General features: G+C 57.0%; 1 protein-coding gene across 2 annotated transcripts in view; it reads right to left on the reverse strand.

Annotated features, from left to right (window-relative positions):
- Window positions 1–1,343: 1,343 nt before the first annotated feature.
- Window positions 1,344–12,954, reverse strand: part of LMO1 (LIM domain only 1) — a 36,383-nt gene continuing 24,772 nt past the window's right edge. The window contains exons 2-5 of one of the 2 annotated variants that reach the window (XM_007459840.1): window positions 6,528–6,741; window positions 3,529–3,654; window positions 1,615–1,728; window positions 1,351–1,571 (exon numbers count right to left, since the gene is read on the reverse strand). In XM_007459840.1, coding sequence (XP_007459902.1) covers window positions 1,623–1,728; window positions 3,529–3,654; window positions 6,528–6,741 — 446 coding nt within the window. In that variant the 3' untranslated portion in view covers window positions 1,351–1,571; window positions 1,615–1,622. Of the gene's footprint in view, window positions 1,729–3,528; window positions 3,655–6,527; window positions 6,742–12,954 lie in introns of both variants that reach the window. The other variant, XM_007459839.1, reaches the window with a different exon arrangement.

A 12,954-nucleotide genomic window follows, 5' to 3' on the forward strand; every position in this document is an offset into this window, starting at 1 on the left:
ATGTAGCCTCCTCCAAGCGCCCATAAGAGCTCAGCCATCCTCCCGCTTCACTCAAGTGGAGAAGCAGGCCCGGGGGCAGGTGACGTGAGATGGCAGCGCATCCCTGCTTCGCCCAGGCAGCCAGTTCCCTGCCCAGGAGCAGGCAGAGGCTGAGGCTGTAGGCTGACTCCATCTGGGCTCTGGTCTGTGGCCAGGATGAAAACCATCCCTGGGGAAGGAGGAGTGAGTGGCCTGATGGTCAGGGGAGCCTGTCCATATAGCCTTCTCTGTTCAGGCTTTGGACCCAAGGAGCCTCTCTCTTTAATACTGTTCAGTGATACCTTTTCAGTTCCAGGCTATGTGCTCGGCACTATGGCTTCAGCCATGACCAAGACAGCATCCCTGCTGCCCTGGGTGAGCCTAGCTCAGCCGCTGGATGTCTGGCTGCCTTCCAGTCTGAGTACCTGCCGGCTTTCTGTCTGTCCCTACCTATCTCTGCCTACACATCCATCTACTTGTGTGTCCATCTCTCCTGCTTGCCAGTACACGTATGTGTCTGACTGTGTGTCTGTTGACTTGTCTGACTCTGCAGTCGTCACAAATGGTCTCATGTCTGCTGGAGGGAACCAGCCTGTCCCAGGTCTCCCCATGGTGGTCATCCTCACCTTGATGTGCTCTGTTTGTTTTCCTGGCTTTCCCACTTCTCCTCAAGGGCACGGACTGTGTCCAGTCCATGATTCATCCTTGTGTCTGGTACTTGCAGCGCAGGGCTGAGACAGACAGATTTGCCAACTGAATGAACGAAAACCTCCCGCCTGCGTGGGCTGAGTTAACAGGGAAACAGAATTGTTCTCACTCATCCAGGGACGCAGAAAGGCAGACCCCAGGTTGGGCCCAGGCTGTAAGGAAGAGACAGCAAATGCTGTCCGTGCCCACGAAGAAGGTTAAGAGGGGTTTAAGAATGGTGCTCCCATGGCAGGGAGCTCAGGATTTGGGGTCCTACCATGGAGGTAGACCAGAGCTGGGTCCCTGTCTGGGCAGTCTGCGGGGGTTTCAATGGTGGATGTAACACAGGAGCCCAGGGAAGGGAGGTTTTCATCTTGAGGGCCAGGATATATGCTCTGCCAGGGGAGGGGGAGGACACCCTAGCCCCACCTTCTGGCTGAGGGGGTGCTTGGGGTTGTCCCCTCCCTTCCAACTTGTTCCCGCTAAAGCCCACCTGGAGCCGCCCTGCCGGCTACAGCACACACTAGAGCCCCAGGCACCCCCCCACCACCACCAAGGACCAAGGGGAGGGTCTTGTTTTACTCCCAAGCCAAGGGGAGGGGCCCCAGGTCTGTGTCAGTCATGTGATCAATGCAGAATAACCTCCCCGGAAACATTCATAAGTTTAATCCACGCCAGTAATAAAATCGCATTACATTTCTCATAAAATAAATGTTCCCATTTATATACAGAAGACAGACTGTACAGGCCCAGCCTGGCCCCAGGAGGGGTCACACACAGACGGGCGGCACTGGAGGAAGGGCTCTTCCTCCCATCGAGGACAGAGGAGCTGTAATCAGCAGGAGAGCGGCTGGCCGGCCGGGCGGCTGGGCGGGTGGGCTGGCGGACGGGTGGGCCGGGCGGCCAGGCGCCGGGCGTCACTGAGCCTGGGGCTCAAAGGTGCCATTGAGGTGCCCCTCCTCATAGTCCATCTGACACAAGATCATGTTGTTCTTCAGGAAGAATCTGTCTCCCACACAAAACCTGGAAAATCCAAGCAGGAGAGACAGGCCATGGAGGGCTCCCAGTGGACGGCGGCGGCTCCAGACAGGGCCCCACCCAGCCCAGGAAGTGGACGTGTGGGAAGTGAGGTCCCGGGGAGCCTGCTCCTCGAGCTTTCCAGAGGGGATCCCTGAAAGTCTCTCGGCCAGGCCCTGCAGCCTGGGGTGTAAGACACACAGATAAGCCCGGGCCACAGCCCTTCCACATAGTCAGAGCTCCTGTGGAGGTGGGAGCAGGGCTGGGGTCGGAGGGCAGGTGTAGAAATAATGTACCTCAGTGCCGGAGAGGGAGAAAGAGAGGAGGAGCAAAGAAATAGGAGACCAACGGAGGAGGGGGAAGGAGAGAGGCAGAGATGGAGCACGAGGAAGGGATAAAATGGCTGCCTTTTCCAACCCTCTGTTCCCCCTCCCCAGCTTAAGGAAATGGCTCAGGGAAGGGCACTCTTCCTCTAAACAGAATCTGTGGGTTTCCGGGAACATCCTTCCAGGAGGAGGTGACCCTGTCCCACCATCTTCCCTCGAACCCAGAGAAGGCCCTGCTTTGCCTCTCTGCCCCTCCCGGTCCTCCTCAAGCACTGCAGGACTCAGCCCTTCCCCCAAAGGCGTGCCCAGGGTGTCTGAGGCCTGTAGTGGGACCCCAGGGTCACAGGCTCAGTCCCAGCAGATCCCACTTCAACCACCAGGTGGCGCTGCAACTTCACCGAGCCCTCCAGGCAGTAGGTCTGGGCAGAGCCCCAGCCAAACCAGCACTCCCTGCAGGTCCCTCTGGACCTCACCCTCTGGGAACACCTGTATGAACTCCTTCCTCACCTGGGGGCTCCTGAGGAAAGGGCCTGCCTTCTGGGGCCCGGCCCCCAGCCAGGGTTGAAGCGCTCTGGCTCCTTAGGTCCCTAGGGTCTCCCATGGGGCTCGGGGCACAAAGTAGGGGCCGGAAGACCAGAAACAAGGCTGGGCTGGAACCAGAATCACAGAAGTGAGTGACCGTTCCCCAAGGGGATTTCACCCTCTAGGTCTGGGAACCCTTTTTCGCTGGAATGTCCATGTGTGCTCCTGCATGTAGCACACACACACGGCACAGGACATGCATACAGAACCCTTGTGCACACACATTTAAAACATACATGCACAATACATGCATGGGACTCCTCTGGTGGCGCAGTGGTTAAGAACCCACCTGCCAATGCAGGGGGCACGGGTTCGAGCCCTGGTCCGGGAAGACCCCACATGCCGCGGAGCAACTAAGCCTGTGTGCCACAACTACTGAGCCTGCACTCTAGAGCCCGCGAGCCACAACTACTGAGCCCACATGCCACAACCACTGAAGCCCGTGTGCCTAGAGCCAGGTCTCTGCAACGAAGAGAAGCCCCCACAATGAGAAGCCCGCGCACTGCAACGAAGAGCCCCCACTCGCCACAACTAGAGAAAGCCTGTGTGCAGCAATGAAGACCCAATGCAGCCAAAAATAAATAAATAAATATATTAAAAAAATAAAAATACATGCATGGACACTACACACACTGCACACAGCTCATGCATGGCCCTGTCCATTACATTTGCACAGAGCTGTACTCCACAAACATGTACATGCGGTACTGGAGGGCACACATTTGGCTACAGGGCTCAGGTGTACATAAGACACACACATGAACATACACGCTCACAACAACATGCACACACAGAACCCGCATTTGCATGCATGCCTCCATGGCACTCCTGGTGTATGGCAGCAGGTGTCAGCTGGGGTCTGCTGAGTGTGTTGGGTCTGTTACCGGCCAGCACTCACCTCTGGTTGCAGAGCTGGCAGGCGAAGCAGTCGAGGTGATACACGTTGTCCCGGGCCCGCATCACCATCTCGAAGGCTGGAATCAGCTTGCTGCAGGCAGCGCAGTTTCCTGTGGTGCCGAAGAGCCTGCAGAGGGAAGGGTGCAGAGGGCTCAGGCACCTGTTGGGGTGGTGTTGGGGGCAGGGGAGTTGCCTCCATCCAGGGCCCCACCTGCCCTCCCCCTGGTTCAGCAGGAGGGCCTGGGCAAGAGGGAAGGAGCACAGATGACAGTGTCTAGATTCTGCTAAAAGAGAAGGCTTCAGAGAAATTGGCGCATTCACCCAGGAAGGAGACTCTGGGGACCCAGGTGTTGGCTGACACTGCCCGTCCCCCGGCTTCACTGACCATGCCCCCTCCCAGGCTTCCACTGGAGTCCCTCAAGCACCTGAGGTCACCAGAAGAACACTGGGCTGGGCCCTGAGCAAGGACTCCAGGCTTACACAAGCCTGAATTTAGAGACAGTCTGTTGATCATGGGCTGTGTGTCCTCAGGCAAGTTACTGAGTCTCTCTGAGCCTCATTTATTTCAACAGTAAAATGGGGACCATGATACATTCCTCACAAGTTTGCTGTGAAAACTGTAACCTCTCAGTCACAGCTCCTTTAGTAAATGCCTATGTAGCGTTTGCTATGTGCCAGGCGCTGTTCTAAGGGCTCTCCAAAGACCAACTCATTTAATCTTGACAACAACCCTATGGGGTGGTCTTTTTCTGCTACCAACTCATGGTATGACTTGCCTAACTCCCTTTTCTTTTTTTCTTTTTTTTGCGGTATGCGGGCCTCTCACTGTCGTGGCCTCTCCTGTTGCGGAGCACAGGCTCCGGATGCGCAGGCTCAGCGGCCATGGCTCACGGGCCCAGCCGCTCCGCGGCATGTGGGATCTTCCCGGACCGGGGCACGAACCCGTGTCCCCTGCATCGGCAGGCGCACTCTCAACCACTGCGCCACCAGGGAAGCCCTAACTCCCTTTTCTTGAACCTCAGTTTATCCTTCTTTAAAATGGGAAGGCTGGACTAGATGATCCTGTTCAAAGGTGCTTCTAAAACAGGACTGATGCCAAAAGGAAGTTCTAAGGCCATCTGGCACAACGCCTCTTTGGGGCAGGCACCCCTCCTCTTAGCTGCTGGTTGCAAAGCTCTAAGGACAGGGAACTCACTCCTTCCCCATGTAGGCCAGTCCTTGGCTGAATGTTCCAAGGGTCTGAGCCAGCCAGGCCTCTGCTCTGCAGACTGGCAGAGCAAACCCCAAGTGAGGCAAGGGGGCTGAGAGGCGGGCGGGAGGCCCTCTAATCCCTGATTTGTCCAGCTCAAGCTTGGGCGCCTGCAAATGAGCTTGGCTCCATTATTCATCAGCCTGAGCTGCCTGGTGGCTCAGATTAAGGCAGACAAAGGCCGGGCCAACAGCATCTGCTTGCCAAGAGGGGCCTTTCTGGCCACCAGTCCAATGAGAAGTGACTGCAGAGAGGCAGGCTCTGGACAGCCATTCTCTGGGGCTGAGCAGCTCAAGGAAGCCCCACACCCACGCCCACCCCGGCCCACTGGCCCACCAGGCCCCGAAGTCATTCCTGAGCCTCTGCCAGAGTCCAGGAGAATACCTTCAGGCTCCAGGAGCTGGCAGGGCCCGGGATGCTTGTGGGTGCATCAGCTCTGTAGATGAGCCCACCCTGTACTGTGGCCGTCCCGCTCCAGGTCCTGTGGACTCATCAGATGGTCTGTCACCTCCCCTCAACCTGGTAGGTTCAGCCCCCAGGTGATGTCCTAAACCTCCAGACTTGGAGACCCCTTCCAGGTTGCCGAGGGGTGAGTCCCCAGAAGCATCCTTAACCCCTCCTCCTGGCCTCAGCATCTCTCCTCCAGCCCCAGTCAGGAGCACTGAGTCACACATCCTGGTTTATAGCACCACTTAAAAAAAAAAAAAATACTCCTGCAAAGGCAGAAGTTAAAAGAGAAGGTGCAGGCAAGTAAACCTTAGGCTCTTCCGGGAAATAGGGGAGCCTCTGCTGATAACCCCGCCCTCCCCCCCCCCCCCCTTAGGCTCTTCGGGGAAATGGGGGAGCCTCTGCTGATAACCCCGCCCCCCCCCCCCCCCCCGCCCCGACATGCCCAGTCCTGAGCACAGGGAGCCCCAAGAAGCCTGGCCATGACCTACTAATTAAGGCGATGGGCCTTCCTTCCCCGTAAGGCCCTGCCACCACCCAGCAGCCTGCATGGGAGCCAAATGCAGATGCTGGGTCTCAGCCAAGGCCCCTGCTTTGTGGCCTCCTTCCAGCCTTGCTGATGTCATAGATGGCCTAAGGGAGGGTTAACTGGGGAGGAGGAGCCCCGGGGAATAGGATCCAGGTTGTGGAGGAGGGTGGGTCAGAGCTCTGAGGAATGCCAGGAGGGGAAGCGGGAGTCTTTTCACCATTCATAGAGGGGTAACCTGAGGTGGGGGAAGAGCTTCGGGACTAGCTCAAACCCAGGTCTTTAAGTTCCAGCATCGGTAGCTCTTCTTCTAGGGTCTGGCTACCTAACAGGCTCCCCAGGCGTGGGGGTGTTTAATCCCAGGGCCCACCTGGAAGATGGGGAGCTGGGCCCTGGGGAGATTGAGAAGGAGACCGTCAGGCCAGAGGGGCCCAGGGAAGTCAGAGCTTCCCCACCTGCTCCTGGAAGCCCCTCCAGGGCATCCCTTCCTAGATTTCAGGGACGGGGTGGGTCAAAAGCACCTGGCAAAGGCAGGGCCAGAGCCAGACTGGTGCCCTCGGGAAGCTTCTCTTGGGTACCCAATGGTAACAGATGTGCCCACCCAGGACCCGTGCTGGGCACTGAGTCCAAGGGGCGGGGCAGGGCAGGGCAGGGCAGGGGTGGGGATGAGTGCAGGCAGGATGCTGGGGCTAGAGCAGGGCAGAGCGGTGCCAGCCTTGGAGGATGGGGCTTTCTGAGCAGAAGGGCTGGGGGGCAGATGGGGTGGGAGGCCGCCCACCTCAGGTAGTCGCGCCGGCACAGGATGAGGTTGGCCTTGGTGTACAGCGTGGAGCCCACCTCGCCCAGGCGGCAGTCACAGCAGGCGCACTTGAGGCAGTCCTCGTGCCAGTACTTGTCCAGCGCCTTCAGCAGGTAGCGGTCCTTGATCTTGCGGTTGCAGCCCGCGCAGCCCTTCTGCTTCCCTTTGGGCTGGACGGAGAGCATCGGCATACCTGCGGATGGACAGACAGATGGACATGGTGGGCCCTGTGGCTCCCACCTCAGGGTACATCCCTCTGCTTCTCTCTGCTGCCCCCTTCCAGGAGCCCTCCCTGTCTCCCCAGCAGCTACCTCCCCTGGGCCTGGGTCCCGCCCTGTGTGGCCTGCATGGCACGGCCTCCTCCCCTGCCCCGTGAAGGTCCTCCAGAAGCTGCGGGAGCCCCACATCTGCTCTGCTGCAGGGCGCACAGCTAGTCCTCAGGCCCGCCTCCCTGAGTTGTTCCTCTCCTTCCAGCCACTGCCCCCTGTGCCGTGGGATCCACGGTAGGCCTGAGGCCTCCTCATGCAGCCACCATCCATTGGCTCTTTCGGCAGCCCTGAGAATGGAATCTCGGGCTTGGGGTCCACTAGAGCTCCCAGATCTTTTTGCCACCTCAAGACTTCCTCACACTGCTGTGTGCTTGACCATTTTAACCTAATACGTCAGGCTACAGCCTCTTGATTGTGGAGGCGTCAAGAAGAAAGTGAGGGCTTCCCTGGTGGCGCAGTGGTTAAGAATCCGCCTGCCAATGCAGGGGACACGGGTTCAATACCTGGTCCGGGAAGATCCCACATGCCGCGGAGCAACTGAGCCCGTGAGCCACAACTGCTGAGCCTGCACTCTAGAGCCCGCGAACCACAACTACTGAGCCCACGCACTGCAACTACTGAAGCCCGCGTGCCTAGAGCCGGTGCTCTACAACAAGAGAAGCCACTGTAATGAGAAGCCCGCGCAGCACAACGAAGAGTAGCCCCTGCTCGCTGTGACTAGAGAAAGCCTGAGCGCAGCAACGAAGACCCAACGCAGACAAAAATAAATAAAATTTTAAAAATAAAAAAATTTAAATAAAGGAAGAAAATGAGATGCCCCTGTGATACTCCCAGGGGGCAGCAGGAGCTCTGGAACTCCTGGTCAGTGCTTGGGGAGGTAGCTGGGCCTGGCCTAGTTGACGCTTTCCTCAGGAATGTTTCTAGCTAGATTCAAACTTCCTACCTGCCCTAGCCTGAGGAAGGGGAGCATCGGTGCCCCAGCATCCTTGCTCATCCTACCAGGATAAGAATCTTGGAGACACTGGCCCTCTCCCAGGGCCCATATGAGCTTCCCGACATACAAGGAAGTGGTAAGTACAAAAGACAGGAATCGTAGCATGGCCTTGACCGGAGGGAGGGGCAGACCTCCCACCAGGCAAGCATGTACACTCACGCATACCCCGTGCACACAGGCAAGGTGTGCAGGCGTGGGCATGTGTGTGCACAGAGGCACAGGCTCCTCCTAGCCCCCGGGCCCTGACGCCATAGGGAGGGGCAGTTGAGAAGGAGGTGGGGACAGATGTTGTCTGGGAACCTGGACGTCCACGTGGAGTCCTGAGGCTGAGGGTGGTGAAGACTAGGCTTGGAGGGAAGTGCGGAGAGTCTCGGAGCCCAGCTGGATGGTGGGGTTGCCTTGCACTTGTCTAAGTCTAAGCGACCCTCACAAGGGCTCAGATGGGTTGAGGGGTCACCACTGAGGGGAACAGCCCGCGCCCTCCTGCCTCTTCCGTTTTCCAGCAAGCCCCCAAAGACTCCCTCCCCCTGGGCCCAAGGTCTCCACAGGACCCCTGCACTCTCCAGGGCTCTGGGTTCAGCTCCCATTCCCTGGCATTCCTCCTCTCCCTCCCTCCCTCCCCCTCACTGCCCCCAGCCCGGAGTCAGAGCTCCTTCCTTTCCCTTCTCTCTTCTGGGTTGTGACCCTTCCTCAGGCTCCAGGAGAGAACCAGCTTCCAAAGAACCTCAGTCTCAGGATCCACAGATGTCAGGTGAGAGGGGCCCCCAGAGTTCATACAGGCAAATGCTCTCATTCTACAAATGGGGGAACTGAGGCCCAGACAGGCCAAACAGCTAGTGTAAGCCACTGATCAAGCTGGCCTCTGGGGTTCTTCCTCCCTCCTATGCTCTGTCTCAGCCTCGCTGCCTCCTCAGCCTTCTCTTGGAGAGGGGGCGGCCCCCCAGCACCCAGGAGCAGCAGGACAGGTGAGGGCAGGAAGGAGGCAGCGCATCCACCCTCCTCCAGTGCCCGCGGGGCCCATCTGTTAGCTGGGAAGTTTGCTGCCTAATTTCCTTAATGCAGCTCTACAGGTTGATTGGTCTGAGAGAGTGAGGGGGCTCAGGCCCGCCTGTGTCTCCTCTGACAGGGGCCAGCCCAGTCACAGAGCTCAGGGGAGCCCAGAGAGGCTGCTGGGGAGCAGGTCCACGCGAGAGCTAAGGGGGGCCTGAGAGGCTCCTTCCTAGGCCTGGCCTACAGGGATCAAACGGGGGAGGGGTTCAAAGAGCTGGATATGGAAAGGTCTGGGGGCTCCCAGGGTAAAACTACTGTCCCTGGGGCCTGTGGAAGGGGCACCCAGCCAGCATAGCTATGCATATACCTTCCAGCTTGGAAAACCCCAGACCAAGCCTCTCTCTAGTCCCCCCCACGGCTGATTTTCCCCTTGCTCCCCAGGGCTAGCAGCAGGCCTGGCTCCCTTCCCAGCAGCCCTGAGCCCTCCCAGGGCTCTGTACTTGTGCTGTCGCTGGGAGGGGGGTGAGTGGCTGGAACATCATTACTCAGGGGATACATCTGGCCCACTAAGTTATGCCCCCAAATGAAGGGGGATCCCAGCACTAGGAGCGTCTGTCCTGCTCCATCTTCCGTCTGGCCTGGCTCCTAGAGAGGCTGAGCCTGCAGGGCTATGGACCACATGGTAGCAGGTAATTCCATCACCAGTGGGACCGAGCACCTCTAGGATGCAGGGAGCAAAGCCACACGCTGCCCCAAGTCCCCCTCCTGGCATACAGCAAGTGCTCTGTAAGGCCTGAATACCCTGCTTTAGGGTGCTGGACTCTGCTTCCTGTGTCCTGGAGAACTCTTTAAGAAGCCACATGGCTTCTGCCAGTGTCTGATGTCCACTGAGACACGGAACACCAGGCCCAGCCTGGCTGAGGAGGTCCCAGAGCGTCTGGGGACCTTGAGCTTTCTTCGCCTGGGAAGGCTGAGGTCCTGGGGGAAGTCTGACTCACCCCTCCATTCTTCACCGAGCGCCCGCACTGTGTGCTCTCATTGGGCTAGTCCGGGAGACTTGAAAACACTCCTGGAAAGGTGAAGGGCCTTTAAGGGGGGCATCTATAGTCTCCTTCTGCCAAATAGAGCAAGATGTTCCCCAGAGGGTCTGGGTTCTCCCTTCCTGTCCTGCCTCCCCAGCTCCCACCCAGCCTGCCTGTCGGCCCTGCAGACACCTCTTCCCTCCCTCCCTCCCCTGCCCGGCTCTGGGAGCTGAGCCTCGGGCCATGCACTTTCCATTAAGGAGATAGCATCCCTTTGCTGAAGCCCATTTGGGATTCATTTTAGTGTTATCTAAAAATCAAATCTACATGGTAATCCTTTTAATGTACTCCTGACTTTAGAAAAAAACAGCTTTGCGCTCCTTCAGGAAAGGTTTTAAAGCATTACCCGGTAATTACTACTCACTCATGAAAACACTGATAGTTTACAATGGATGATGTCTGCCCCTGCATGCGCGTGTGGGCTCACACGGGACCCAGCAAAATAAACCAATTCACTCAGCCCGTGTGCTCCCCCAAATCTCGGGGTGTGAGGGGGACATTTTCGAGGAGATGGGCCAGACTCCTACCCCGCCTCTCCCCTGGGCGGGCTGATGGTGGAAGGAGGCAGCCTCCCAGTCTGACTCATCCGGCTGCCAGACACTTACCCTCAGCTCTTTAATCTGGGGAAAAGCCAGACAGTCCCGGTGACTGGGAGGTACTGCCAGAGGTCATTCAGCTCTTCCCGCATCCTCGAGAGTGGTCTGCCAGGCCAGACCCAAGTCCTCAGCAGCTCCTGTCCACCTATCCCAGGACAGCGTGTCCCTCAGATGGGACTTCTCTAAGGTGCCAAGGCCACCGGCTCCCGGTCCCACCCATGCCTCCAGTTTGGACAGCACACTGAGCTCGGCTGTGCAGCACTTCCTCGGCTCACAGTGAGCTCCTCTGAGGCAGGTCCTCCTCCCCAGAATGCCCACCCCATCCAGCCCCGTGTCACTCCAGGTCATGCCCCGTGGCTCCCCTGCTGGAAGCCACTGTGGCCACCACTGGGAACTCTACCTGGCATTCGAGGCCCTCTCCCACATGCCAGCACCCCCTGCCTGGCACTGCTGGCTCTGTTCCCTGTAGAATCCTAGGAATAATATCCCTTTCCACCCTGCAAATGGATCTCATTTGCTTCTGCCCTAGAGCCTTCCCTCCGCCATTGCTCCAGGAAGAAATGCCTTGTCCTGCCTGTCCCACTCTTCCCCAAAGGTCAGAGTCAACAGTGGAGTTGAGGCTAAGAGCACAGACTTTGAACTCAGAGAACCTACTTTCCAATCTGGGAACTGTCCCAAGTAGCTGGAGGGCTTGGCACAAACCCCTTTACCTTTCCAACTGTCATCTGTGAAATGGGGCCATACTAGTCTCCTTCCACCAGACTATAGTGAGGGTAGAATAAGGTTCTGCAGAGGAAGCCACAGCACAGGGTCTGGCAGCCAGCTGGGACCAACAAACAGGAACTGGTATATTGTTAACATGCACCCTGGGATGCCTTTCCTGTTCTGACACTTGTTTTTTTGCTCTTTTAACTTTTTATCTTGACATTTCAAACTTCCAGATATTGCAAGAATAGAAAGAATTCCTGTATACCCTTTACCCTGATTCTCTAAATATGAACATGTTGCCATATTTGCTTTATCCTTCTCTGTTTATCTATCCATCTACCTCCCTCCCTCCCTCCCTTCCTATAATTCTTTTCCTGGCTCATCTGAGCGTTGGTTTCAGACATGAAGCTCCTATACCCATAAATACTTTGGTTTGATTTCCTGAGAGCAAGGACATTCTCTCACGTAACTCCAGTACAATGATCAAAACCAGGAAATTGTCATTGATCTAATACTATTATCTATCTATTCAGATTTAATCAGTTCCCCCGATATCTTTTTATTGTTTTATTTTTTATTTTTTTTTTTGCAGTACGCGGGCCTCTCACTGTTGTGGCCTCTCCCGTTGCAGAGCACAGGCTCCGGATGCGCAGGCTCAGCGGCCACGGCTCACGGGCCCAGCCGCTTCGTGGCATGTGGGATCTTCCCGGACCGGGGCATGAACCTGCGTCCCCTGCATCGGCAGGTGGACTCTCAACCACTGCGCCACCAGGGAAGCCCCCCCAATATGTTTTATGGAAAAATAAAAGTCTGGATCACGCATTTCATTCAGCTGTCAAGTTCAGTCTACTTAAATCTGGAAGGATTCCTAAGCCTTTCTTTGTGTTTCAAGACACTAGCATTTTTGAAGAGTATGGGCCAGTTATTATGGAGTTTCCTTCATTTTGGGTTTATCTGACACCTTTGACTATATGACCTTAACTCCTCTGTGCCTCTTTGTTATAAAATGAATATGAGAATAGCCCTCATAGAGTTTCCATGAGGGATCCAGGAGCTAATACGTGTGAAGTGCTCAGGACTAACCGAACCTGGCAGTCAAAAGTTAGCTCTGATTGGTGTCACCCCATCCAGCACGTGGGGAAGGATGACCTTAGTCACAGCTCCACCTCAGCCCGCTGCAACAGTGATGGGCACATTTGGAGAAGAATTACCTGATTTGAATGTGCAACCATGGTTCAAGTCGCGCAGGCACTGGTTAGAGTCCAGCCTTACCCAAAGGATAGTCTAGTGGCCACTGCAAATGTGTGCAGGAGGTCAGCCCCATCTGTCCCACAGGCTGCTTCAGGGACCAGTCAGAGGAGAAGGGGGCTGTGGCAGCGACAGTTCAGGGCAGGTCCCTCTGTGTGCCCTGGGAGGCCTGGGGGCACAGGCAGGTGTAGGCTTGGGACTTCTCATCATCTCTCCACATGCCTCAGTACTGTTCCAAATCCATGCCCACACAGTAAAACACAGCTGCCCAGCACAGTGCTGGGGCTTCCTTTTCTCACACTGGGGGACAGGCAGGGAGCCTGGGCTGGACTCTTCTGGGGGCTAAGGGCATTCTGCAGGGAGATATCACTGACTGAACACTGAGCAGTGCTCAGCTCACAACTGCTTTATGAGACGGGTACCATGCAGGCCCCATTCCTGTTTACTGTTGACACGTTCCCCCCCCCCCCCCCTGTCCTAGGCTCCGCCGCCGGGGGGGGGGCCCCGCCCCCCCCCCCG

The sequence above is a fragment of the Lipotes vexillifer genome, unplaced genomic scaffold, assembly GCF_000442215.2.
Source record: "Lipotes vexillifer unplaced genomic scaffold, Lipotes_vexillifer_v1.1 scaffold61, whole genome shotgun sequence".
NCBI lineage: Eukaryota > Metazoa > Chordata > Mammalia > Artiodactyla > Lipotidae > Lipotes > Lipotes vexillifer.